This window comes from Rhinopithecus roxellana, chromosome 17, assembly GCF_007565055.1.
Source record: "Rhinopithecus roxellana isolate Shanxi Qingling chromosome 17, ASM756505v1, whole genome shotgun sequence".
In the NCBI taxonomy this organism is placed as follows: domain Eukaryota; kingdom Metazoa; phylum Chordata; class Mammalia; order Primates; family Cercopithecidae; genus Rhinopithecus; species Rhinopithecus roxellana.
In genome coordinates, this window is record NC_044565.1 from 5,354,547 (window position 1) to 5,379,601 (window position 25,055).

At 60.4% G+C, this 25,055-nt stretch overlaps 2 protein-coding genes across 8 annotated transcripts; one reads left to right on the top strand and one right to left on the bottom strand.

Annotated features, from left to right (window-relative positions):
- Positions 1-642: 642 nt before the first annotated feature.
- TIGD5 (tigger transposable element derived 5) lies at positions 643-6,095 on the bottom strand. Its single transcript, XM_010385518.2, has one exon. The coding sequence runs from the start codon at positions 5,989-5,991 to the stop codon at positions 4,060-4,062; it is 1,932 nt and encodes a 643-aa protein (XP_010383820.2). The 5' UTR covers positions 5,992-6,095; the 3' UTR covers positions 643-4,059.
- Positions 6,096-6,406: 311 nt separating this feature from the next.
- EEF1D (eukaryotic translation elongation factor 1 delta) lies at positions 6,407-24,585 on the top strand. Of its 7 annotated transcripts, XM_030921707.1 has the most exons (10): positions 9,919-10,085; positions 11,155-11,168; positions 13,737-14,827; positions 16,997-17,120; positions 17,563-17,634; positions 22,987-23,086; positions 23,161-23,261; positions 23,603-23,824; positions 24,125-24,319; positions 24,483-24,585. In XM_030921707.1, exons 3-10 carry the CDS (start codon positions 13,737-13,739, stop codon positions 24,519-24,521), a joined length of 1,944 nt encoding a protein of 647 aa, XP_030777567.1. In that variant the 5' UTR covers positions 9,919-10,085; positions 11,155-11,168; the 3' UTR covers positions 24,522-24,585. The 7 variants fall into 7 exon arrangements, with proteins under 7 accessions (XP_010383814.1, XP_010383817.1, XP_010383815.1 ...); XM_010385512.2 differs by lacking the exons at positions 9,919-10,085; positions 11,155-11,168; positions 13,737-14,827 and adding an exon at positions 6,407-6,545; XM_010385513.2 differs by lacking the exons at positions 9,919-10,085; positions 11,155-11,168; positions 13,737-14,827 and adding an exon at positions 6,420-6,545 and having other exon boundaries at positions 17,000-17,120.
- The last annotated feature ends 470 nt before the right edge of the window (positions 24,586-25,055 follow it).

Genomic DNA, 25,055 nt, shown 5'->3' on the forward strand with positions numbered 1-25,055 from the left:
TGAGGCCCACAACCTTGGTCAAGGACAGGTGTCAGGTAGTGAGGGTCCAGGCACTGTGGACGGCAGAGGTCTCCCCATGCCTGCTGCAGGCCTCTACATCACCTGGGGGCTTTGTTGGGCATGGAATTGTCTCCCCTGCACAGTTACCCCAAGGGACTGTGTGCCAAGCCTGGGCAGGTCTGGGAGCCTGGGGTCTGGCGCAGGTGGCCCCCTAAAGGAACGTGGACCGCCCTTCTGAGGGCCACCTGCGTTCACACTGAGCCCATCTGCAAGGAGAAATCATTGATTTTGAGCCAACACCCGTCTCCCCCGGGACCTCTGACAGCCCTAGGTACTAGGTGAGCTCAGTTCGGGAGGTGGAGAGCCCAATCCAGCCACTCTTGGCCCAGCTGGTGAGAACCTGTGACAAAGACACAGGCTTAGGTTCTCAGGGCACGGCAGGGAGCGTCGTGGTCAGCCAGGCCTCCCCTGTGCCTTTTACTGCCAGGCAAAAACGGTTCTTTAAGATAGAAAACGATGGATATGATTATGGTATCTTTAATCAGTGTTGCAGTTTTATGCCCTGTGCCCCGATTAATCTAGGGGGTATTCCTGATCCAAGCATTGGATCAAGAGTTAAAAAATACGACTTCAAAACAGAGATGCTCATAAAGCAGACATGTCCGGCCTTTATTAGATAAAGCCACTAGGCCCATCTGACCAGGCAAGCTCAGCTGTAAACAAGCTTGCCAGTTAGAGGAAGGGCCTCAACAGAGCATGACCCTGCAAGCCCAGGGACTCTGACGTGCCATTGGGGTTGCTCCCCATGGGCATCTCAACTAGGTAGGTAAGGGGTTGGGATCCCTGCAGGACCACCCCCTAGTCTGGGGTGTCCCCCTTCCTTTCCCACCACATTGTGATGTTTCATCCGCAGCTCAGCGGACATCCAGGGGGTCCCCCAAGCCTGCAGGTCCCTAGGCCAAGGCAGTGGCCTTATCCCCCTGAAAATGCAGGTCGGGTGGTTTCAACAAAACCTGCGCTCATCTTGCCCTCCTCAGCACCTTCCCTTCTCCAGCCGTGCCAAGCCCAGGAGCTCCGATGACGATGACGCTGACACAGGGATCACTAGCTGGAAGAGCAGTGAACAGGAGCTGGGGGCTCTTGTGGGCCATCCGAGCTGAGGACAGCTGGCTGCACCTCCGAGGCCACAGGCACCCCTGCCTACCCCTGTGCCTGCAGGGAATGTGCAGAATCTGCCAGTGAGAGGCCAGGCCCCGCAGGCAGCCATGGCTGTTAGAGGAAGTAGATGCAGCCTCACCCCAGCCTGCTGTCTGCCCACAGCCAGGACCCCGCAGGCAGCGGCACCCGTGCAGCTTTGGGAAAGAACACTTGGCCTCCCAAAGGGTTCCACCACCCCCGGGGTCCACTACAGCCACCAACCCCGGGGTCTTCCCATCACTTCAGACACTGAGCAGAACCCAGAGAGGGTTAGTGAGCTGCAGGCAGGGCTCGGACAGGGCCCCAGGTTCCAGCCCAGGATAGCAGGGATCCATGGCTGGCACTGCCCACGGGACCAGGCATGGGCAGAGCAGCCTTCTCAGCAGCAGGGCCCAGCAGCTGAGCCTCTGCCGCATAGCACCCTGTACTAGCACACCCCATGCTAAGGAGATGCTTTTTAAGCCCTGTTTAGGGGGTGTTCCCCTCCTAGTAAATGCCAGCAGGCAGATCCACTCTTAGTAGGCTTCTGGTGTCCCCACCAGCTTGCACCTGCTTTTTTTTTTTTTTTTTTTTTTTTTTTTTTTTGAGACGGAATCTTGTTGTCTCCCAGGCTGGAGTGCAATGGTGTAATCTCGGCTCGCTGCAACCTCTGCCTCCCGGCTTCAAGCATTTCTCCTGCCTCAGCCTCCCGAGTAGCTGGGGTTACAGGCACCTGCAACCATGCCCAGCTAATTTTTGTATTTTCAGCAGAGATGGGGTTTTCACCACGTTGGGCAGGCTAGTCTTGAACTCCCGACCTCAGGGGATCTACCCGCCTCAGCCTCCCAAAGTGCTGGGATTACAGGCGTGAGCCACTGTGCCCGGCCTCTTTTTTCTTATAGCAAAAATTAGTGCTGCCTTATTTATAGAAAGTGACCGTCCAGGTACTGGGGGACAGGCCAGAGCCACCCCGATGAGAGGAGCGGGCCTGCCAGTACCGATGCCAGCGTCCTGGGACCCAGGCCAACAAAAGGGCTGAGATGGGAAGAAAGGCTGGAGATGAAAGCCTCGCCAAAGAGGCAGCGGCAATGAGGAGCTGGGCTGAAGGGCAGCACCAGGAGCTGCCCAAGCTGCGGACAAGGCCCAGGTGTGCAGCCCTCACTGGCACCGTGGCCAGTGAAGTCAGCTCCTCCTCAGAGCCTTGGAGGCAGGCCTGGCAGAGCAGAGGTGGTGTCCCCGCCTTGGGTGCCTGGGCCCCTGGAAGGTGCTGGCCCAAATGGCTCAGGCTTTCTGCAGCCCATCCCCAGCAGTTCAGGCCAGAGGCTATTCCTGTAGGTGGGGGTGGCCTCATGGGCTCAGCAGGCATGCCTGGAGCTGCTGCCCTGAGCTCTGCTCAGGGAGTCTGTTTCTTCTTCCCAAAACTTCCACACCCTCGCTGAGCTCAGATTTTGAGACAGAGATACATACATATATATGTATGTATTGCTTGACTTGGGGACAGTTCCAAGGAACTGCTTGTTCTTGGACCTGTATAGAAGTCACTTTTGGGGGACATTCCTTGCAGTTGCCCCACTGCCAAGCTGGTGCACAGCCCTTCCCTTCCCTGTGCAAACCTCCAGGCTGCCCTGCACTCCACAACTCCGGGTTTTCAAGGTTCCCACTGCTAGGAGGACACTGGAGGCAGGTGGGGATGAGGGGCCAACACCTGGAGGCAAGCAGGCCAGCTCCCTGCCCCTCACACCAGCTCAGGCAGCATCTCTGCAAAGGCATTTCCCACCCTACCTGGGGAGGCATGGGCATCCCCGGCCCCAGTCCAACCAGGACTCTAGGTCTAGACCTGGCCGGAGCAGAACAGAACCAGGGTTGGACAGGCCCTGGGACCCTTTACTCCTTTCCAACTAGGCCTCCCAGGAGCAGCTTGTCAGCCACATCCTTGGCAGTCTGGGGAGAGGCAGAAAAGTCTGAGGGTGGGGAGAAGAGCCCACAGACGGTGGTACTGCATATTGACCTGGGGGCTGTCAGTGCCAGGGCCTGCTTCCAGGTATGTCAAGTGGCTCTGGGCCCTGGGACTGGAAAAAATGGTCTGTGGCTGATGAGGAAGCAGGGAAACCCTCCTGCCATTGGACAAGTCACCAGGGCGCAAATCCAGGCAGCTGCCAATCCCATGGAGTAAGAGATCTGTTCAGACCAGAGTTTTCTTAGGAAAAACTAAAAATCCAAGGAAACCGAACTCTACATCTCCCTGTTGCACCCGGAACCTGTGGAAACCCCGAATACGGGGCTCTATCCCTCCCTACTCCACAGTGATGCTCCAGTACTTTGGGCCTCTGACCTCCATAGCAACTGCAGGGCGGCCCGAGACCAGCCCACCTGGCCCCCGTTCTCACGGCCCCTCTGAAGAGTATCTTTAAAAACAGATTTAATGTGTTTAAAAAAAATAGAACCAAGTGGTGTGCTTTGCCACTGAGATGACTGCGCTGTGGCTCTGGGGCCACATAGCACCAGGGCTCGACAGCAGACCGGAGTGTCGGCCCTCATCCAGTGCATTCGACTGGTGCAGGGGTGGAGGCCCAGCCCCACAGGGGCCAGAGTGGGAACACAGTCACCTGTTCCCACAGGTGCTGTGCCTTGTATGCCCCGCATATGTGCCTGCCCTGAGAGGAGAATGGGCCGGGCCTCTTCCAGCTGGGCCCCCAGGAGACTGGGGTGCCAGTGAGGCAGGGCAACCTCTCACCAACAGAGCTCCTCCAAGTCAGGCTGGACTTGGATTCGTGGAACCCCCTGTACCCATGGGGTGGGCCACCCCAGGGGAGGGGAGATGGGAGACTGTGTGTGTCCCCTCCCTCCAAGTGCAGCAGGAGAAAGGTCACTGGGCTGGCCTGGTCACACACCGTCATAGGGGCCTGCTGGGGTATGCCCGATGCCCCCCAGCCTCCGGGCCATGCTGATGAGTGAGCGCAGCTGCACCAGCCTCAGTGGCCCCACCTCTCTGGGGTCCTGGCTCTCCAGCCACCGCAGAGCTGTCTCTAGCCCACGCACGGCCTCCCCGGCAGTGGGCACTGAGGCCCCTCCATACTCGGTGGCCTCCTCCTCCTCCTCTCCTCCCCCAATGGCAGAAGGCAGGCTGGCTGGGGCCAGAGGGGCTGCAGGGGGCAGGGCTGGGCCCACCTCCTCCCGGCAGCCCTCGGGCGGACCCCCATCATCGTCCAGATGCAGCCACTCTGCAACCTCCTCCGGAGCCAGGCACTTGTAGGCCAGAGCTGCCAGGTGAGTGAGGTCGCTGAGCACCCCGCTGTGCTCGGCAGCTTCCTCGGCCTGGGCCGGCTGCCCAGCACTGTCCTCGCCCCGCCGGGGCTCGAAGGCGGCCCTCAGGCCCAGCAGCCAGCAGCGCTCAATACTGCCCGCCTGCACCAGGTCCCAGGAGAGGCCGGCCAGGTAGAGCATGTCCTTGAGCATGAAGCTGCGCATGAAGTCCAGCGGGGAGCCGCTGGCGCAGGACACAGCCAACCGTAGCAGCTCGCGCTTGTACAGCTGCTTGAAGGCGGCCACCACGCCCTGCTCCAGCGGTGCGGGAATGTGTGCCCGGCTGCTGCCTTTGGACAGGAACAGCACCCGCACAGCGCCATCCGGTGTCTGCAGCTCCTCCGGGGGGCCGAGGGGCTCCGGCCTGCACCGCACGGGGGCATCCTCGCTGTCCTCCAGGGCGGGCATACTGGCAGCTGGGCTTGGGCAGGGCGGGTGGGCCACTAGCAGCACGGCCTTCTGCTGCAGGCAGCTTCGGCGCAGGTAGCGTTTGACGCCCGGGACAAATTCCTCAAAGAACCAGCCCCGCAGCAGCGGACGGCTGAGCCAGGCGTCGGGGCTGTAGCGGTAGGAGGCCGGGAACTTGTCCTGGTTGTGGTGGCGCAGGCTGGGCGGGTCCGGCAGCCGCCCGATGACCAGCGGCTTCAGCTTGTGGCTGCCGGTCAGGTTGGCGGCCAGCAGCACCGTTACGCGGTCGCCCCGCCATCGCCGGCCGCAGCCCCCTGCTCCAGGGTCCCCTGCGCCCGGGGGCGCAGCCTGCTCCGGAAGCAGCTTCCAGTAGAGGCCTGTGACGTTGGCGTTGTAGATCTGCTCGTCACCGTAGCCGCCCTCGGCGGGGGTCGGCGGGGCCGGGGCGCGGTCGGGCAGGGGGCCGGCGCCGGAGGGCAGCGCGGGCTCCTCCTTGACTGGCGGGCCGGGCGCGGGGCCCGGGGCGAGGGGCCCGGCCTCGCCGTAGAAGCGCTGGCTGGAGATGCCGTGGCGCTTCTGCCAGCGCCAGAACCAGCCGTGGCTGGCCTTGAAGGTGCACTCGGGCCCGTAGATCTGGCGCGCGAAGGCCTCGGCCTGCGCCTGGATGAGCGGCCCAGACAGCGGCACCCCGTGCTGGCGCAGTGCCAGGAACCAGGCGTACACGGCGCGGTCGATCTCCTCCTCGTTGGCCAGCCGCATCTTCTTGCGCTGAGTGCCCACCTCGCCGCCCAACTGCTCCAGGAACCAGCGCAGCTTGGGCTCGTCCTTGAGCCAGCCGCGCAGCGTCCCACCGGGCACGCCGAAGTCGCGGCACACACTGGCCTGCCGCTCGCCGCCCTTGACGCGCTCGATGGCCTGCAGCTTGTCCTTGATGGAGTAGGCCTTGCGGAAGGCCATCTTCACGGCCACGCGGGGCCGCGGCCCGGGCGCGGGGGGCGGTGGCCGTGCAGCGGGGACGGGGGCCGGGGCGGGCGCGGAGGGCCCGGGCGGGGGACGGCGGCCGCGGCGCGGGACCGGGCCGGCCGGGGGTCCCGCGGGGTACATGGCGGCGGCGGCCAGACCGGTGCCGCGGGTCTCGGGAGCCACACGCCCAGCAGCTCGGGGCGGGGCACTCGGGGGCGGGGCCGCGCGGGTCCCTCCCCTTTGTCCCGCAGCTTGGCGGGCGCACGCGCGCTGACCCAGCCCGGCCCCGCCCCGCCCCGCCCCGCGCCTGCGCGCTGGCCGCCTCGTGCGTCACTCGGCGCGTGCCGGCCTCCGGCCCCGCCCCACCGGCGACACCACTGGCCTCGAGACGCAGGGGGGCGCGGGCGCAGCTGCCCGTTCCCAGCACTTGTGCAGACTCCTTCGCGGAACAGCGGCCCCCGCAGTCGTCTCCAACGGAATTCTGCCTTTGAAGTGTCGGGGCGCAGCGCGTCTTGGGCCCCGGCGACCAGGCGGAGCGTGTGCAGGGGCCGCGTCCCCCCTGGGCCCCTGGCCCGCGGCTCTTGGTAGAGCCCAGTGCTTCATTTCCCGTGCGCGGCCTGGCCGGCCCTCCCTTTCCTCAGGCATCCAGCGTCCGCCGATTCCTCCTCCCTTGTTGCCGCGTCCTTGGCTGGCGTGTGAGTACCGCGGCCCCTGCCGGAAGGAGCCGGGCGCATCAGAGACGCCCGAGAGGCCGGGAGGGCGGGCGGCCCGGGCGGCACCAGCAGCTCGCGCCGTTAGGGACTGAGGCGCAAGTGCGCCAGCGCCGGCTTAGGGGACGTGGGCCAAGTGCGGCTCTTGGGACGAGCGCAGAGGGGCGGGGAGACCGAGGGCACGTGGCCGGCCTGGAGGGCGTCCGCGGGCCGGGGGTGCCGGGAGCATTGGCTCACGGCGCATCCCGGTCGTAGGAAGCCCCTCGGCCAGGCTGCTGGGGCCTGAGGGCCTGTGTTTGCTGCCGTCTCCGTGGGAGACCAAACATCTGCCCCAGCTGTTCTCTGGCCTGCAGACCTTCATCCACCACGTGTTTATTAGGCACCAGTTACTGCATGCATCAGCTGAGCACGGAGGGGATAGGCACGGACGCAACACTCTTGGAACTTAGACGCTAGTGAACACGGAAATGAATAAGCCTGTTTTGTGACTGAGTCAAAATTTCTGTCTCTTGATTTGGAGATAGGGTGGTCGGGCAGCCTCTGAAGGGGGCGGGGATGGTGTTGCTAAGTGGTAGTACTTTCAGAGGCTTTAAGTGGAAGAAGGCAAAGGGGGCGGAGTGGGTTGGGGATCTGATGAGATATCAGGATTGGTTTCCAGAATGAAGGACTACCTGGCAGCAAAAGAACTGTGTAGCTAAACCTGGGGTCGTCCCTGCCTGACAGGGCGGAGTGCTCCTTAAGTTGACACTGCCTGTGGCTCACCTCCCAGGGATGCAGGCCAGGCCATCTCACCTGAGCAGCCTCCTTCTACAGCTCCGACCGTCCCGTTATCTGGACCCCATGAGCCTTAAGCAGCTGGCTCGCAGGCAGTTGGTTACTTCCGGAGCCCCTGTGTGTGCCCAGCCCTGTTCTGGGGGTGGGGGATGCAGCTGAGGTACTCGGAAGATGTGGAAGGAGCCCCCAAGTGTCCTCTGAGGAAGTGGACGCTCACCTTCGCCTTCTCACCAAATGCGTCCGGCCTAGCCATGCTCCTAGACCTGCCCCTGTAGAGGCTTTCTGGGTGCAGTGCCAGTCCTGTGAGACAGTAGCATCTCCCCTGGGCTGCTGCAGGGTTCGCACACAGTCAGTGCTGGCAGAGCCCCTGCTGCCCTCCTTCCCCTCTGGAGGACTAGGCCCTCTGAGCTTTGCTTTTGGGTTGCTGGGTGAAGCTGCAGGGTTTAGCACAGGTGGGCACACGTGCTTGATGATGGACAAAGAGTATCGGGGCTGTGCCGCGCACTGGCATCAGCCTTCTGGGGGCTGAGGACAGGAAATGTGGCATTGAGCATTTGTGTGTCATCATCCTGTGCCAGTGTTTTGAGGTGACATCAGCGTGTTGGAAGCTGGTGGCAGTGTGTTATGCTAAGTGCTGGTGTAGGAGCCTGTCACAGGGCTCCAGCTCTCCCGCCTCGCTGACAGCCAAGGGTGCCGTGTGAGGTGTGGCGTGGGTCTTGTATTGTCAGGGGTTCCAGAAAGCCTGTGCAGTGCTGGAGTCACCCAGGAGGCACGGGGGCTACACTGGGCAGGCACGGTCGGCCAGAGCCCCGCAAGCAGGGCTGGACGTGGAGCTGACCTGCAGTGGCATTTCAGAACAGACGTGGTTGGGGTGGGGCTTGGCCTGGGGCAGGGTGGCTTGGGTAGCTACAGTGAGTGCTCTGAGGTATGCAGGGCAGGCTGGTGTTTCCCAGTAGGGCTGGAATATCCAGGGGTCAGACAGGAAAGTGGCTGAGTGGGAATGTGGAGCTGTGGAGTTTGTTTTTCTTATCTCTTGAAAAGACCAAAGGCGGCTGGGCCCGGTGGCTCATGCCTGTGATCCCAGCACTTTGGGAGGCCAAGGCGGGCAGATCACGAGGTCAGAAGATCGAGACCATCCTGGCCAACATGGTAAAACCTCATCTCTACTAAAAATACAAAAATTAGGCCAGCTGCGTGGCTCATGCCTGTATTCCCAGCACTTTGGGAGGCGAAGGTGGGTAGATCATCTGAGGTCAGGAGTTCGAGACCAGCCTGGCAAACATGGTAAATCTCTGTCTCTACTAAAAATATGAAAAAAATTAGCCAGGTGTGGTGGCAGACGCCTGTAATCCCAGCTCCTTGGGAGACTGAGGCAGGAGAATCGCTTGAACCTGGGAGGTGGAGGTTGCAGTGAGCTGAGATAGTACCACTGCACTCCAGCCTGAGCAACAGAGTGAAACTCCGTCTCAAAAAAAAATTAGCTGGCCGTGGTTGCACGTGCCTGTAGTCCCAGCTACTTGGGAGGCTGAGGCAGGAGAATCGCTTGAACTGGGGAGTTGGAGGTTGCAGTGAGCCAAGATCGCGCCACTGCACTCCAGCCTGGTGACAGAGCGAGACTCAGTCTCAAAAAAAGAAGGACCAAAGGCCTCCACGCAGGAAGACATTGATCTGTCCTGTGCGCTGCCCTGCTGTGCAGTGGTTCTGCCTAAAGACCCACTTCCTCAGGGGCTCTAGCCTCATTTTAAGGGCTAGTCGTTGCGCCCTTTGGGCACTGAAAATACTGAAAGTTGTATCAGGCAGTGCCAGTCCACAGACTCAGGCCAGCCAGGTGGGCCAGAGAGAGGTGCTGCTGTGGGGGATGGCATGCACAGGCTGAGCCTATCCCCTGCCCCCTCCCTGACTTCTCCCGGTGGAGGCTGGACAATCCGGGAGCGCATCCCCTGCCCCCCTCCCTGACTTCTCCCTGTGGAGGCTGGACAATTTGGGATCCCATCCCCTACCCACCTCCCTGACTTCTCCCGGTGGAGGCCGGACAATCTGGGAACCTGTCTGTGTGTGTGACTGTGATGGGGTGGTGTGCAGGGCAGGGCCTGGGAGCCAGCTCCTCCCAGAAAGCTTCCTTTTGCCCAGGTATGTGGAGAGCTCCAGGCTGCGAAGCACCTTGGTGGCCACAGCTCTCCAGGATGTCCTCACCTTCCTCAGGGCCCTGCCCTCCTGACCTGGAGTCTTCTGGGTAGGAGCGTCCTTGCTGAGGCTGCTCCGAGGAAGGCACGGGGAGGCTGTGAGAGCCATGGCACTGCAGTGGGTCTTGCTGGGTGGCACCTGTGTCACAGGCCCTGTTAGCTGGGTGGAGCCTTCCAGAGCCAGGACCCCACCGTACCCTCAAACTCTGGGCAGCTGCCAGAGGCTCGGGTGTTCAGCAGGCACTGTCTGCCCCGCAGGGAAGAGCCTTGGTGGTGAGCCTGGGCTGCTTCCAGGAGCAGAGTAGGGATACTTGGGCCATTTCCCTCTGGGGCCTGACTCTGGCGTTTCCAAGACTGCTTCTCTGACAGCCGGCTGTCTCCCTGTGTTCTCTTTAGCAAGCTCCTCCCGAGCTTGGATAAACTGCAGGAGCGAAGGGGCTGACTGTAGGGATGCAGTTGAAAAAGTCGTTGCGTCCTACTCCGGGCTCTCGTGCTGGAGGAGAGAGGCTTGCATGTGCCTGTCAGCGCAAGCATTGAAGCTCAGACTTGATCTCTGTTAGGAGAGATGGTGCGCTCCGTCCGGCAGGTCCTCCCGTGCTTGGGAACACAGGAAGCGGGGAAATGAGGAGGTGGGCTTGGAGGTGTGGGGAGCTATGCTGGCTCTCCTGGGAGGCTGTCTGCCCGCTGTCAGTGGCCAGCTCCCCAGGTGATGGGCCCGGCCTCCAGGTCTCCAGCATGGCTCACTGTGGTGTCTCCTGAGGGCTTCCTCTCTGCAGGGAAGCCCACCCAAGACCCCTCTTACTGGTCCTATGGGGCAGCTGCCTCCGTAGTATCTTCATCTCCACCTGACCCCTGCAGGGTGCCCAGTTCCTCCCAGCAGGGTGCTCCCTGGGGCCAGAGCTCCGGTTGGTGTGAGATTAGGAGCCGGACACCTAGTGTCTCCAGCTGAGGAGTAAATGGGGTGAAGGTCCTGTCCTTGTGTGCACACTGTGGGAGGGTGAGTCTGGGAGGCCTTTGCGGCTTGTGCTGGGGCCCTTGGGTGCCAGCCCTGTCTTGATGGTGGCTCCTGCTGAGAGAGGCCCTGCACCAATGCGGGCCCTGGGCTGCCTCCCCCTTAAGGGTCCTTGTCATGTTCTGGGCTCCTTCAGCCGACCAGACACAGGGTCAGTGCAGGGGAGGGGCCAGACACAGGGGCAGTGCAGGGGAGGGGCTTGGGGAGCTCCTTGGCAGCTCCAGGGGATGCTTGTGGGTGTTGGCTTACCTTATGTCAGGCTGCCTTGCTCAGGTGACGACAAGGTGGGTGGATTTGGGAAAGGTTGGCTCAGATAGTGGTCCCTGCTTGTCCCCCAGGGCCTGCCTGGGCTCCAGCTAACAGTAATCCCAAGAGCTCCCCTTTCAGGGGATGATGGAGTGATGCCGCCTCGAGCGTGTGGACTCAGCTGCCACCTGGGATTGTGGTGGTGGCGGGTCTGTCTGGCGCTCAGCTTCCGTCTCCATCAATGTCACCTCCACGCCACCTCTCCAAGCAGCTTCTGGAAAGGCCCTCGGCCAGCTCGGGCTGCCCGGCTGCTGTGTCTGACCCGGTTAGTCTTTCTGGCTGCCTCTAACCTTACTGCTTTTCCTTCATGCTGTCCTAGGCGGCCAAAGCAAAGTAAGTACCCGCCTGTCCTCATGCCCCATTCCCCTTCATTTGACCAGGGAACCCCAGCCATCACTGCACCCGAGGGAACCCCAACACCACTTGTGCATGACCCAGTCTGCCCAGAGGGGCTGCGGTTTCCCATCTGTAAAGTGGAGGAATTGGGTTTTCTGGATGGGGCAGCAGCAGGTGGGCACGCTATGTGGCCCTAAGCAGGGTCCTGGCCTGGGCTGGCAGCTCAGCACCTGACACGCTGCTCCCTGTGGGGAAGTGGTGGCAGTGCCAGGTCTCAGTAGGAGCCTTAGAAGTGGCTTCCCCTCGCTGAGCAGCAGCTTCTGCCCGGAGCCCCCAAGAACATAATCTGAGGCCACCTTGACCAATAAAGTCTGGTAGGGCATTGACACTGGGGGCCAGCTTAGTGGCACTGCTGATGGGACTTCCATGGGATCAGAGAGACTGGCAGGGGGTCCACCGCACGATGTCACAATGCCCTGTCTCCTGGGCTCTTGCTCCCACCTCCAACCTCCAACCCCCAACCCCTGCCTCTGCCCATCAGCCTGGTCTTGGTAAGTGCTGCCCCAGCCTGGGGGAGGAATGAGCCGGGGAGCCTAGGGAGCTTCTTCATGGGCCCTGTGGCCTCCTGGCCCTGGTTCCTTGTTGGTGCCATTAGAACTCATTGCTGGGACTGAGGGATTCTGGCTACATGCCCAGAAAAAACTCCATGTTCCACTTAAGAGGTATCAGAGTGCAGTGCCGGGGGCCTTCCCAAAATTCCTCCCTGCCTGGGTGGAGTGTAGACAGCTCAGCACCCCACTGGAGGCACTGGAACCTACCTTGGTTTTGTTGAGTAAGGATGTCAAGGAGAGGGGCGTAGACCCATAGCCACTGGTGTGAAGGGTCTGTGCTTGACCGAAGGCTGCCTCCCTCTGGGTGAAGACCAGGCAGGTGGTCCCAGTCACAGCCATGTGCCCTGGGGCCACTGGGTCTGCCCTCAGGCTCCACTAGACACATCTGCGGAGGCAGCAGACTAGCAGCAGTGTCCGTGAGGGGCAGCTGCACGCCCTCTCTTGAGGGTGCTCCTAGGTGTTGGTTAGACCCAGGCGTTTCTGCTTTTGGGGAGCAGAGCCTGGAGTCGGGCATGGCTGGGGAGGAAGATATCGCAGGCCGAGCGCGGGCTGGGGCGCTGACCTGCATCCCAAGAGCAGATTTGCCCCGGCCTTCTGGGTCTGGCCTTTCTGTAACACCACGCTGGACACCTGGGAGCAGAGCATGCCCCCGGCAGGATCCCACATGGCTGCTGGAGCACTGGGGCAGCAGATGACTGAGGTTGCCCAGAGCTTGAGGGAGCACCTCATCCAGTGAGGAGGCTGAGGCTCCCAGGCCTCATTGTGGGTAGCAAGTGGGGGTGGAGCCTCACAACCTGCCTCCCACCAAGATGGTCCCTCTTACATCACACAGAACCCAACCTGAGAGGGGACCCTGATGTCCTGGGACTGTGAGATCCCCATGATGCCCCTTTAGCTTGGATGGACCCAAAGATATGGACTCCAGTTGGGAGGCCGCGGCGGCTGATAGAGAGCCCAGAGCCGTCTCAGTGCTCCAGGCGCTTGGCCCCTCCTTTCTACACACTGGTCACCAGCATCCTCCCTGGCGAGTCCCGTTGATGTGACCCTTCACGAGTGGGCACTCCACCCTCTGCCCAGCCACCTGGCCCCCTTCCGGGGAGGACAGTGAGGCTCACAGAGAGGCTCCCTCTTTTTTTTTTTTTTTTTTTGAGGCGAGTTTCCTGGAGTACAGTGGCGAACTCTGCTCACTGCAAGCTCCGCCTCCCGGCTTCACGCCATTCTCCTGCCTCAGCCTCCCGAGTAGCTGGGACTACAGGCTCCCACCACCACGCCCGGCTAGTTTGTTTTTTGTGTGTGTGGGTGTTTTTAGTAGAGACAGGGTTTCAACGTGTTAGCCAGGATGGTCTCAATCTCCAGACCTTGTGATCCATCCGCCTAGGCCTCCCAAAGTGTTGGGATTACAGGGGTGAGCCACTGCACCCGGCCGTGGCTTCCTCTTTTCTAAGACCTTTGAGTGTGCTCTGGGGGTGGTAGTGATGTAGCCAGGACAGCCACAGACGCCGTTCTGTGGCATGGGAACACCGGCCACCACAGTGGGGTGGCCAAGCCTGTCCTATGCAAAAATGCAGAGAAAGCCAGTTAGCCAGTTAAAGCCTATTTCAGATAAATGATGAAAAATTTTATAGTATAAGTATGTCTCAGATATTTCATGGGCCATACATTCACTTTAAAAAAGTATGTATTTTTCACGTATTGGGAGGCACTTGGCCTCCCAAAGTGCTACGATTACAGGCATGAGCCACTGCGCCCGGTCTGTTTTCTCTTTACAACAGAGCATCCCCGACATGGGCTTGACTTTCAAGTCCTTGAATGTCATCTCATGAAAGCCCCACGGGGGAGCATCCTCAGCCCCTGCCCTGGGAGGGCAGCCACGGGGAGGGTGGGCACGGGGCCACGGCCACCCGCAGTGTTGCAACTCTGCCCTCTGCTTGCTTTTTATTGCTGTGTCCGGAAGATGAGGAGTGGGAAGGCCTCCTGCACCCTGGAGACCGTGTGGGAAGACAAGCACAAGTATGAGGAGGCCGAGCGGCGCTTCTACGAGCATGAGGCCATGCAGGCGGCCGCCTCCGCCCAGCAGCTGCCAGCCGAGGGGCCAGCCATGAATGGGCCCGGCCAGGACGACCCTGAGGACACTGATGAGGCAGAGACCCCTGACGGCAGCAGCAGGAGTGATCCCAGGAAGAGTCAGGACAGCAGGAAGCCCCTGCAGAAAAAGAGGAAGCGCTCCCCCAAGAGTGGGCTCGGCCCGGCGGACCTGGCCCTCCCGGGCCTCTCGGCCGAACGCGTGTGGCTGGACAAGTCACTTTTCGACCAGGCAGAGAGCTCCTACCGCCAGAAGCTGGCAGATGGGGCTGCCCAGGCAGCCCAGCCTCCTGCCTTGGCCCCTTGGGGTCCCTGCATCCATGGAAGCCAGGTGGCCTGCCACCACGTGACCTGGGGGACCTGGGTCAACAAGTCCTCCTTCGACCAGGCTGAGCGGGCCTTTGTGGAGTGGTCTCAGTCCCTGTTGCTGGCTCCCGAGGGCAGCCGCAGGCAGGGGACTCCCGACACAGGCCAGCAGGCGGCCGTCCCCAACCTGGCCCAGCAGCCCAGCCCACCGGCCAATGGCCAGCCCCCGCTGGGCAGCCTGCAGGCCCTGGTTCGGGAGGTGTGGCTGGAGAAGCCCCGGTACGATGCAGCTGAGAGGGGCTACTATGAGGCCCTGTTTGACGGCCATCCCCCGGGGAAAGTGCGCCTGCAAGAGCGAGCTGGCCTGGCTGAGGGTGCCCGGAGGGGCCGCAGAGACCGGCGGGGCCGCAACATCTTAGGGAACAAGCGGGCTGGGCCGCGGCGGGCCGATGGGGAGGCCCCCTCTGCCTTGCCCTACTGTTACCTCCTGCAGAAGGATGCAGAGGCCCCCTGGCTCAGCAAGCCCGCCTATGACAGCGCTGAGTGCCGCCACCACGTTGCCGAGGCCCTGCGCATGGCCTGGTGCCTCGAAGCTGCCTCCCTGGCTCACCGACCCGGTCCTCGGTCTGGCCTGTCCGTGTCCAGCCTGAGACCCAAGTAGGAGAAACGTGCTGGGTGGGCACCCAGCCTGGGCTGTAGGCACAGGGACAGCCGTCCCAGGCTGGGGCTCCTCCAGCTTCCTCCCCTGCCCACCTGGGGTGGGGGCTCCCCGAGACCTTGGGCCCAGCTGAGTTGAATGCAGCAGCAGGCTGAGTAAAGGTGGTGCTGTGCTTGGGCAGTATGGGTTCCAGGGACACTGCTTGGGGTTACAAAGTTCTGGGCTGTCTGGATGGGGGCAGGGAAGGGGTCAACACAGGGCAGAACCTCTGCCTCGCCCAGGGTCCCTCTTGGGCTGGGAAGCTCCCCGAGTCCCCTGTGGCTGTCACGCGCCAGGGCTGAGAAGACGAGGCTACCCATAGGAGCAGGAAGCATTGAAGCTGGTTTCTGGCCCTCGCGCTCCCCTGTGATGAGATGTGGGAGCCAGTATGTCCCTGCCTGCCCGTCCTGGGCACCCCCAGCTTTCCTTGTCACCTGAAACTACCTCTGAGGGAAGGTGGTGGCATCTCAGATGCATGGGCATATGGCTGGTCAGGTGGCCCCCATCCCAGGGTGCCCGGTCTGTGTGACCTCCCTCTGGATGCTGGGGGCTTGCTCCAGGGTGCAGGTGCAACCCCAGCAGCGGTCTCTGGGGCCAGGCAGGTGGGTAGGCGATTGGACATGGAAGGGAATACAGAGGGCATGGAAGTGGCGAGGCTGGCCTGCTGGTGAGGACATCCTGGTGGTGGGGCGGGCTGAGTCAGGGAAGGACTCTGAAGGTCCCAGCCGGGTGTCCCAAGCGGCTGCCTAAGCCCCCAAGGAAGTGGTGCCAACCTTGGACCCCCAGGGGTGTGGATTTGCTGGTTGACAAGATCACCTGAGGGCGGGACCCCATGGGGGAATGCTAACCTCCCGCCCTTCCACCTGCCCGGGTATTCATGGTGGCCTGGTCCCTTCTCGCCAGAAGAGTGTCCTGGGTCAGGGACGCGGAGGAGGCTCACAGACTCCAGCCCTTTGTTACCGAGAGGACACTTGACGAGGTCCAGCGATGGTCCAGAGTCCACGCACAGACTGGCGGCAGAGTGGGATGGGGACACTTCTGATGTACTTGGTTGGACAGTAGGAGGGTCTTGGCCAGTCCAGGGTGGGAGGCAGCAAACTCCATAAAGAACCAGAGGGTCTGGGCCCCGGCCACAGAGTCGTCTGCCCAGCTCCTCTGCTGCCGGCCAGTGGGAAGAGCACGAGGTGGGGCTGTGTGCCAGTAAAACCACAGGCTGGATTTGCCTGCAGGTCATAGTCCCTGTCTAGGGCGCCAATTCTCGACCTTCTTGCTCTCAGGACCCCAAAGAGCTTTCATTGCACCTATTGATTTTTACCACATTAGCAATTAAAACTGAGAAATGGGCCGGGCGCGATGGCTCACGCCTGTAATCCCAGCACTTTGGGAGGCCGAGGCGGGTGGATCACCTGATGTCAGGAGTTCAAGACCAGCCTGGCCAACATGGTGAAACCTCGTCTCTACTAAAAATACAAAAAATTAGCCAAGCACAGTGGTACGCACTTGTAGTCCCAGTTACTTGGGAGGCTGAGGCAGGAAAATCACTTGAACCCAAGAGGCGGAGGTTGCAGTGAGCTGAGATCGCACCACTGATTCCAGCCTGGGCAACAGAGTGAGACTCCGTCTCAAATAAAAAGAAACGCCAAGTGTAATTATTTGTTGAAGAAGAAACTTGTTACATATTACTTTTTTTTTATGAGAAATACTTTTCCCATAACCAAAAAATTCAGTGAGCAGAATGGTCTTGCTTGAGATTTTTGCAAATCTCTCGGGTGTCTGGCTTAGTGGGAGGCAGCTGGGCCCTCGTACCTGCCTCCGCACTCCAGCTGTTTGACATAAACCCAGCTTCATGTGAGTGAAAGGGTAGGGCCTTGGGACCCCCAGAGGTTCTTGGATCACACTTTGAGAACCCCTCGTCTGGAAGACAGGCCTGGGGACGCCATGTGGGGTGAGGGCGTACGGGCTTGGTGTCGCTTTGTGGAGAACCACTGGTGTTTGAAGTAGGTGTCAGCCCTGCCGTACCCTGGTGCTTCTGGGCTGTTCTGACGGGGGTCTCTGTGGGGAAGGGTGAGGCCAGGGCTGCCTCGACCCCACTTCCCAGCCATGTTGACTTTGCCTCTTTCCCCTCCCAGCAGAAAAATGGCTACAAACTTCCTAGTACATGAGAAGATCTGGTTTGACAAGTTCAAATATGACGACGCAGAAAGGAGATTCTACGAGCAGATGAACGGGCCTGTGGCCGGTGCCTCCCGCCAGGTGAGGGCTGCATGTGGGGTGGCTGGGTGGCTCTGCTGCCCGACAGGAGTGGCCGGGGCACACAAGGAGGGTTCAACCAGGTTAGGAGGGCAGAGGCACCCTGGCCCAGTGGCTCTGCTGTGGGTGCTGGGCGTGGGGTCTTGGGGCAGGCGGCCTTGGCCGGGCCCCCGGGGCTGGGTCTGCTCAGGGCCCTCCTGCTGGTGCCTGTGCAGATGGCGTGGGGCCAGGCCTGGCACTCATTCCCCGCAGACATGGGCGCCTGTGCCTGTCATCACAGCCTCAGGCACCTCCCACTTTTCTAGCCTGCTGAGCTCTCGTTCTGTGCAATACTTTCTTGCTGTCTCTATGTGAGGGTTCATGGGATTTTTTGGTTTGTTTTTTAATTAAATTCTTTTTTAATAATTAAAAAAAAAAAGACTGGTTCTTTCTGCACTGTCTGCAGGAGAATGGCGCCAGCGTGATCCTTCGTGACATTGCGAGAGCCAGAGAGAACATCCAGAAATCCCTGGCCGGAGTGAGTACCCGCGGCCCACGGACCCGCGGGCTCCTGCTCGGCCAAGTAGCATGTCTGATTTTTCCTGATGCTGCTGGTTGTTTGGCTTCACAGCAGAGTCAGGGCGGAGTGCACAGCGCTGTGCTCCTGGGACGTGTGGCTCTGTGGCCTCCAGGCCCGGACTGCCATGGACAGTGTTCTTACTCTCGTGTCCCTTCCGTGCTTACCTCTTGTCTGCCTGCTGGCGGTCACACTGGCCGTTGCTGCGGGGCCCGCTGGGAGCTGAGTGGTGCCATTCGCAGGGTGTGCTGTGGGCGCCTGCCGCGAGGGCCTGTGCCTCCCTGCTTGCTCCCCGTGGCAGGACTGTGTGTCCGCCGGGGCCTCCTGCATTCCCTCTTAGATCTTGCCTCACTAGGGAGAGAGAAGTAGTGGTTCTGCAAGGTGCAAGGAGTTCCGAGCCTAGAGTTGGCACCATCTTGAGTTGGAGGCCCAGAGAGGAGCCCTGTAGCCCTGCTTGGCCTCCAGGCCCCAGGCTGGGGTCAGAAGTTGGAGGCAGTGGCTACAGCCTGACAGGCTGGTTGGGGAAGGGTTGTCCTCTGGGAGGTGGCAGCCCTGGTATTCCCAAGGAGTTGGGACTGTGTTCTCCCTGGGATGGGATACTGTCCTGGCCCCGAGAACAGGGTCAGTATTTCTGTGGCTGCTGCTATGGCTTTCCACAGCTTCACACTGGAAACAGTACATATGTATCATGCCGGGTTTCCAGGCCACAAGTCTGAAATGTGTCTCACGAGGTTGACCCCAGTGTCAGCAAAGTTGCCATCCTTCCCAAGGCTCAGGAAGAGTCTGTTCCTTTGCCTCTTCCAGATTCCAGTGGATGCCCATGTTGCTTGTTTCGAGGTGGCCAGCAGGCATCCTCGTCACCCCTGCCTCCACTTTCATCTCATGCCTCTCTCCGAGCCTCCTGCCTCCCTCTGTCACTTACATGGTTCTTGTGTTTGCTTTGGGCCCACCAGGGTCCCAGGTCCAGGATGTTCCCCACCTCAAAATCCTGAGTTTTTTTTTTTTTTTTTTTTTGAGACGGAGTCTTGCTCTGTCGCTCAGGCTGGAGTGCAGTGGCCGGATCTCAGCTCACTGCAAGCTCCGCATACCGGGTTTACGCCATTCTCCTGCCTCAGCCTCCCGAGTAGCTGGGATTACAGGCATCCGCCACCTCGCCCGGCTAGTTTTTTGTATTTTATTTAGTAGAGACGGGGTTTCACCGGGTTAGCCAGGATGGTCTCGATCTCCTGACCTCGTGATCTGCCCGTCTCGGCCTCCCAAAGTGCTGGGATTACAGGCTTGAGCCACCGCGCCCGGCCTAAAATCCTGAGTTTAATCATATTTGCTGATTCTTCTTTTTGCCACATAAGGTAGTGGATTTGCAGGCTCTGGGGGGTGGGACGTGGGCGTTGGAGATTCTCATTGCCTCATTCGTAAGGTGCATTGCTCCCCACCAACATCTACAGAAGCCTGGGTCCCCCACAGAGTCCCCCCAAAGTCCAGAATCCCATCCAATCAGGCATGGGGGATTGCGTGGTCCATCCTGAGGCAAAATTCCTCTCCATCTGTGGACCAGTGAAACTGGAAAACAATTATCTGCTCCCAAAATACAACTGTGGGACAGGCATTCCCTTTCAAAATGGGAAAAAGAAGAAGGAAGCAACAGGGCGTCACTAGTCGCAGGCAGCCACAGTCAACCCGTGGGCCGCGTGAGGCTTGAAGGGAGCACTCCTGTGTGGCCCATGGTCCCCCCGCTGTCATTTTTTAACACCCCTGTTCCTACCAACAGCATGTTCGTGGTGGTTTAGGTTTAGGTTGTTCTAGAAGATGATGTGCCCTGCTCCTCACCTTCTCTGAGTCTTCACTGAGGGGCTTAGCATCTGAATTCTGTCAACAGTGTGCTCAAGACAGGCGAGGGTTTTTCTTTTGGCAGGGCTGGGTGGGTTGTGGACAGAGTCTTGCTCTGTCGCCCAGGCTTGGAGTGCAGTGGCATGATCCTGGCTCACTGCAACCTCTGCCTCTGGGGTTCAAGCGATTGTCCTGCGTCAGCCTTCCAAGTAGCTGATACTACAGGTGCCTGTCACCAAGCCCAGCTGGGTTTTTTTTTTTTTTCCTTTTTTTTTTTTTTTTAGTAGAGACGGGGTTTCGCCAGGTTGACCAGGCTGGTCTTGAATTCCTGACCTTATGATCTGCCTGCCTGGGCCTTCCAGAGTGCTGGGATTACAGGTGTGAGCCGCCACGCCCGGCCCAGTCTAGGGTTTTTGTGTCATGCTCCTCAGAGTTCTTCCCACCTCACCACTGCCCAACTCCAAAGCCACCTCCACATTGTTAGGCATTCCCGCAGCACCCCACTTCCTGGGCCAAGATCTGTGTTGGTTTCCACTTGATTTTGCTGTGACACTGTCACACTTCAGTGGCTTAAAACAGCACAAGTTCCTCACCTTACAGTTCCGGAGGCCAGAAGTCTGAGATCATCTTATGGTGCAGAATCAAGGCTGTGGTCCTTCTGGTGTCTCTATGGGGAGAGTCCTCTTCCTTGTCTCTCCTGGTGGCTCTGCGGGGAGAGTCCGCTTCCTTGTCTCGTCTGGCTGCTGGAAGCTGCTCACAGTCCTTGGCCCGAGGCTCCTAAACAGCTGTCTCGTCACTCAGCCTGCCTCTCCCCTTCCTTGCTCCTGCTGCCTCGTGTGGGCCCTTGTGATGACAGTGGGCCCGCCTGGGTGATCCAGCATCTTCTCTCTATCTTGAGATCTGCTTAACTTAATCATACCACATCTGCAGAATCCCTTTTGCCATGGGAGACTATATTTACAGGCTCTGGGGACTTGTATGTGGACATCTTTGTGGGGGCCATGATTCTGTCTGCCACAGTCACAGCCAGCTAGGGGTGTGCTGGCTCCCAAGCCATAAGCTAGGCATCCCTGGGTGGGTGGGCCCAGGAAGGGCTGCCACTCCTGTCTACCAGGTGGGTGGTGCTTTGTGCCTTGCGTTCTGCCCAGATCCCAGCCCAGCACCCCTGGCTTGCCCAGGCACCTGACCAGGTCCAGGCTAGGCAGACACGAGATTAAGGTTCTACAGATTTTTGCACCCAAGTCAGGCATATTGCCCTCCAGTGCCCAGAAGGCAGCGGTCGGGGGCTTGGCCCTGGGGCTGCAGGAACTCTTCAGCCCTGGCTCTGTGGGGTCAACCCCGAGGTCATGGTCTCTGGGACAGGCAGGTGGTCACACTATTAGAGCTTAGGGACTGGTTTGCTGCTATAACAAAGTTCCATAGACTAGGTGACTTAAACCACACGTATTTTCTCACAGCTCTAGAGGCTGGAAGTCCATGATTGAGGTGGCAGCAGAGCTGGTTTCTCCTGAGGCCTCTCAGCATGTAGACAGTCTTTTCCATGTCCTCACACAGTCATCCCTCAGAGTGTTGGTGTGTCGTGATGTCTTCTTATTGGACACCAGTCGGATTGGATTACCCCCCTGCCCCTCAGTGACAATTCTCTCTGTAAAGGCCCTGTCTCCAAATAAGGTCACATTCTAAGATACTGAGGGATAAGACTCCAGCATGCGGATTTGGAAGGACATTATTCAGCCCATGGCAGGGGCCCAGTCTCATCTTGGATTTGGGGTGGGAGCGCTCAGCAGACACTGGGGTTTCAGAACTGCAGGGTTTCTGGGAATGTGGTGCTGGCACAGGGTTTACTGGCTCTGAAGTATTTGCCTTTGGCATCCCCCAGGTCCCTGAGGGGCTCTCTGAGGCCCGCTCTGATTGCACTGGGTGACCTGAACCTGCCCCGTGGAAGCTGTGCTCAGGGACTCTGATGCCTGGCGTCCCTAGTCCCCTCCTGAGTCAGCATCAAGGGAGGGGCTGCCCCTCTGTCCTGAGTGCTGTGGGCTCTGGCCTGGTGGCCTCGGGAGGGCAGTGGTGAAACAGTCCCCACTGCTCATCCTGCAGCTCGGGGCCAGTGCAGACTTAGTGCCTCTTCCAAAGGGGACCTTGTCCTTGTCCTTGGGCCTGCTATTTGGGGTGCATGAGGCCTCAGGTGCCCTGGCCCTGCCACTCACAGATTCTAGCCTCCTCGGGACCCAGCCCCACTCCCTCAGGAGGTCTGCTGTGATTCTCCATGCCCCCTGACGCCCCACAGCCTGGCCCTCCCATGCTCCAGCTTCTGCCCCAGAGCTTGTCAGAGTTTCTGCTGGTGCCTTCCGCACCCCCACCACCATTCACACGCCCCTGCCAGCCTGCCCTTGCCCTGCCCATTTCCTCCTGTGCCAGGTGGGCCTCCTGGGCCACAGTCTTGGCATTGTCCATGATCTGTGGGGCTTAGCTCCCGTCATCGTCCGTGATCTGTGGGGCTTAGCTCCTGTCATCGTCCATGATCTGTGGGGCTTAGCTCCCATACTCTCCAGGTACACAAACAAGCATTCCCCACAGCATGGGCCCAAGGACTGTGGCAGGAGGGCCCCAGGGCTGGTGCTGCACATTGGGCAAAGGCCTGAGTGTGTCTGCACCTGCTAGCAAGGAGCAGGTTTGTCTGCCCAGCTGCTGCAGGCCCCTCCTCACAGAGAGGGAGCCCCGGGGAGCTGCCAAGATAGGGTTGGCTGAGAGCACCATGCAGCCAGGTACACCCTGTCCTTAGAGCCATCGTGTTGGTGGGTGGGCAGGCTAAATGGCCCATGCCTGCAGGTAGATGTGTAAGGACTGGCTAGTGTTAAGGGCCAGGAGGCTAGGAGCCTGTCTGGGCCCCAGGGCATCAGTCTGAGCTATGGCGGAGTATGAGGTGGGCTTGGGGCCCTGGGGCACCTAGAGACTGGCTTGCTGAGTGAGATGGCAGGCGTGAGGCCCATGGAGACAAAGCTCTGGGTGGCTGCTGTCCACACGGGTGGGCTCCTTCCTCCTGCCCCCCCCCCCCCGGGGGGCCTCCCATTTCCAGTGCTGCCTGGTCCCCTGAGGCCTGTCCCAGGTTGTCCCTAGGACTGTGAGTCCTTCACCATCTCCCACCCAGCCTCTGAGCCTGGCTGCTCAGCAGGATCCCGACGGGCAGCAACAGTCATGGCCCAGCTCCCCACAGCTTCTGTGTTTGGGGCACCAAGAGCTTCCTGTCCTGGACTTTTCCTGGCTGAGAATTTCACTGTGGTCTGTGGCGGCCACCATCTCCGAGGTCATACGTTTGAGCTGGGCATCAGCAGGGGGTACCTCCTGCTCTCCCGAGCCGGAGTTTTCCTTCTCTGAGTTCCTGCAGTCCCGAGCATGGCAGGGGGACCTGGTGGAGCTGACTGGAGCCTCTGAGGGGACCCCAGGAGCAGGCTGGGCACTGAGCCCTCCCCTCCTCCTGCCTTGCAGACCTCAGGCCCCGGGGCCTCCAGCGGCCCCAGCGGAGACCACAGCGAGCTTGTCATCCGGATCGCCAGTCTGGAAGTGGAGAACCAGAGCCTGCGTGGCGGTGAGGCCCCGGGCCAGTGGGTAGGGGCTATCCCTGGCCCCTGCCATCTAACCGTGCTCCCCTTACCCCCGCAGTGGTACAGGAGCTGCAGCAGGCCATCTCCAAGCTGGAGGCCCGGCTGAACGTGCTGGAGAAGAGCTCGCCTGGCCACCGGGCCACGGCCCCGCAGACCCAGGTGAGTGCTCTCCCCACGCCTGACACTGCAGGGACCACGTGGCCCTGCTGGCTTCCATGTCTCCATGTACACTGGCTCCGGCAGTGCTGAGCTGGCAGCCACAATACTGGAGTCCTCAGGTCCCCAGGAAGATTTTCAGTTAGGCCTGCACTAATCCCCTGGGCAGGTAGAGGCAGTTTTTGTCTTTCCTGGGGCCTGCATGTGGGGAACCACAGCTGGGGTGCACAGGGGCCGCCCTTGCTCCGGTCGAGGGAGGGAGGCGGGCCTAGGAGGTGGCCAGGCAGCTCTGGGCCCTGGTTGGGGCATCTCAGCCATGCCTTCTGTCCCCTCCCCTGTGGCAGCATGTGTCTCCCATGCGCCAAGTGGAGCCCCCAGCCAAGAAGCCAGCCACACCAGCAGAGGATGACGAGGATGATGACATTGACCTGTTTGGCAGCGACAATGAGGAGGAGGACAAGGAGGCGGCACAGCTGCGGGAGGAGCGGCTGCGGCAGTACGCAGAGAAGAAGGCCAAGAAGCCTGCACTGGTGGCCAAGTCCTCTATCCTGCTGGATGTCAAGCCTGTGAGTGGGCAGGGTGGAGCTTCTGGGGGCCGGGCATTGCCCTGGTGCCTGCCCAGCTGGCTCAGCCTGTGACCCTCCCTCCCCCTGCTCTCTTGGTTCTGGGGAGACTTTAACGCCAAGTTTAGAAGTCTTGGGATAAACACAAACTTGGAGACAGGAAGGTGTGAATTTGGATTGTTTTCTGAGGGCCCTTTAAGGAAACAATTGTGCATACAGTGAGTAGGGGGTAGGGGGCATGCAGGGACTTCCTGGGTGTTCTGAGGGTGGCTGACCCCAGCTTTTCCTCCCCTTTCCCCACAGTGGGACGATGAGACGGACATGGCCCAGCTGGAGGCCTGTGTGCGCTCTATCCAGCTGGATGGGCTGGTCTGGGGGGCCTCCAAGCTGGTGCCCGTGGGCTACGGTATCCGGAAGCTACAGATTCAGTGTGTGGTGGAGGACGACAAGGTGGGGACAGACTTGCTGGAGGAGGAGATCACCAAGTTTGAGGAGCACGTGAGTGGGCTGGCCGGGGAGAGGAGGGGAGAGGAGACTGGGGGCCTTGGCCCCACAGCAGTGGGGAGTGAGTCCCAGAGTGAACCCCCGCTCAGAGGAGGCTCCTGGCTCCGAGTGGGCTGTAGGGGAACAGCCCTGACCATCACCCTCCACCTCTCCTCAGGTGCAGAGTGTTGATATCGCAGCTTTCAACAAGATCTGAAGCCTGAGTGTGTGTGTGTGCGCGCGTGCGTGAGGCCCTGCCACGATTAAAGACTGAGACCGGCCTTCTGGCTCCTGTCCTGGTCATTTCCTGCTCGTACCCCTGGCCTGTCTCCCTCCCTGTCTCAGCCCCATCTCTGCCCTGCTGCTCCCACACAGTCATCTCAGCTGCTGCCACATTCTGTGGCCATGTGACCTTGCCCCCAGCAGACCTCTGCCTGTCCCTCCATCTCCTGGCCACTCCCTCCCAAAGCTCTGGCCCCCCTCTTCTCCTTTCCATTGCAAAAGCAAGTCCAATTCATAGGGGTTTAAAAAGCCAGAAACAAATTGTTAGCTCACTATCTGGAGAGCCCACCACCCTACCACTCTGCCTCCTGTTGGCACTGTCCCCATGGGAGCCAGCGTGCAACCCTGGAACTGTCCAGGAAAGAGGTCCCAGTGACTCCCAGCCCTGCTGCCATGCCCTTTGTCATGTGCTGTCACAGCCCTCCCGTCCCCTCATTCATTCCTGGAAGCCCTGCCCCTTGCTCCAGGG

What these genes read in the sequence shown, in the direction of transcription:
- TIGD5 (XM_010385518.2), bottom strand. Translation starts at nt 5,991, where the DNA reads ATGTACCCCGCGGGACCCCCGGCCGGCCCGGTCCCGCGCCGCGGCCGC.
- EEF1D (XM_030921705.1), top strand. Translation starts at nt 13,431, where the DNA reads ATGGGCCATACATTCACTTTAAAAAAGTATGTATTTTTCACGTATTGG. An exon ending in TGGCCGGTGCCTCCCGCCAG is followed by an intron (nt 17,121 to 17,562) that starts GTGAGGGCTGCA and finishes CACTGTCTGCAG; the next exon opens with GAGAATGGCGCCAGCGTGAT. An exon ending in TCCTGCTGGATGTCAAGCCT is followed by an intron (nt 23,825 to 24,124) that starts GTGAGTGGGCAG and finishes CTTTCCCCACAG; the next exon opens with TGGGACGATGAGACGGACAT.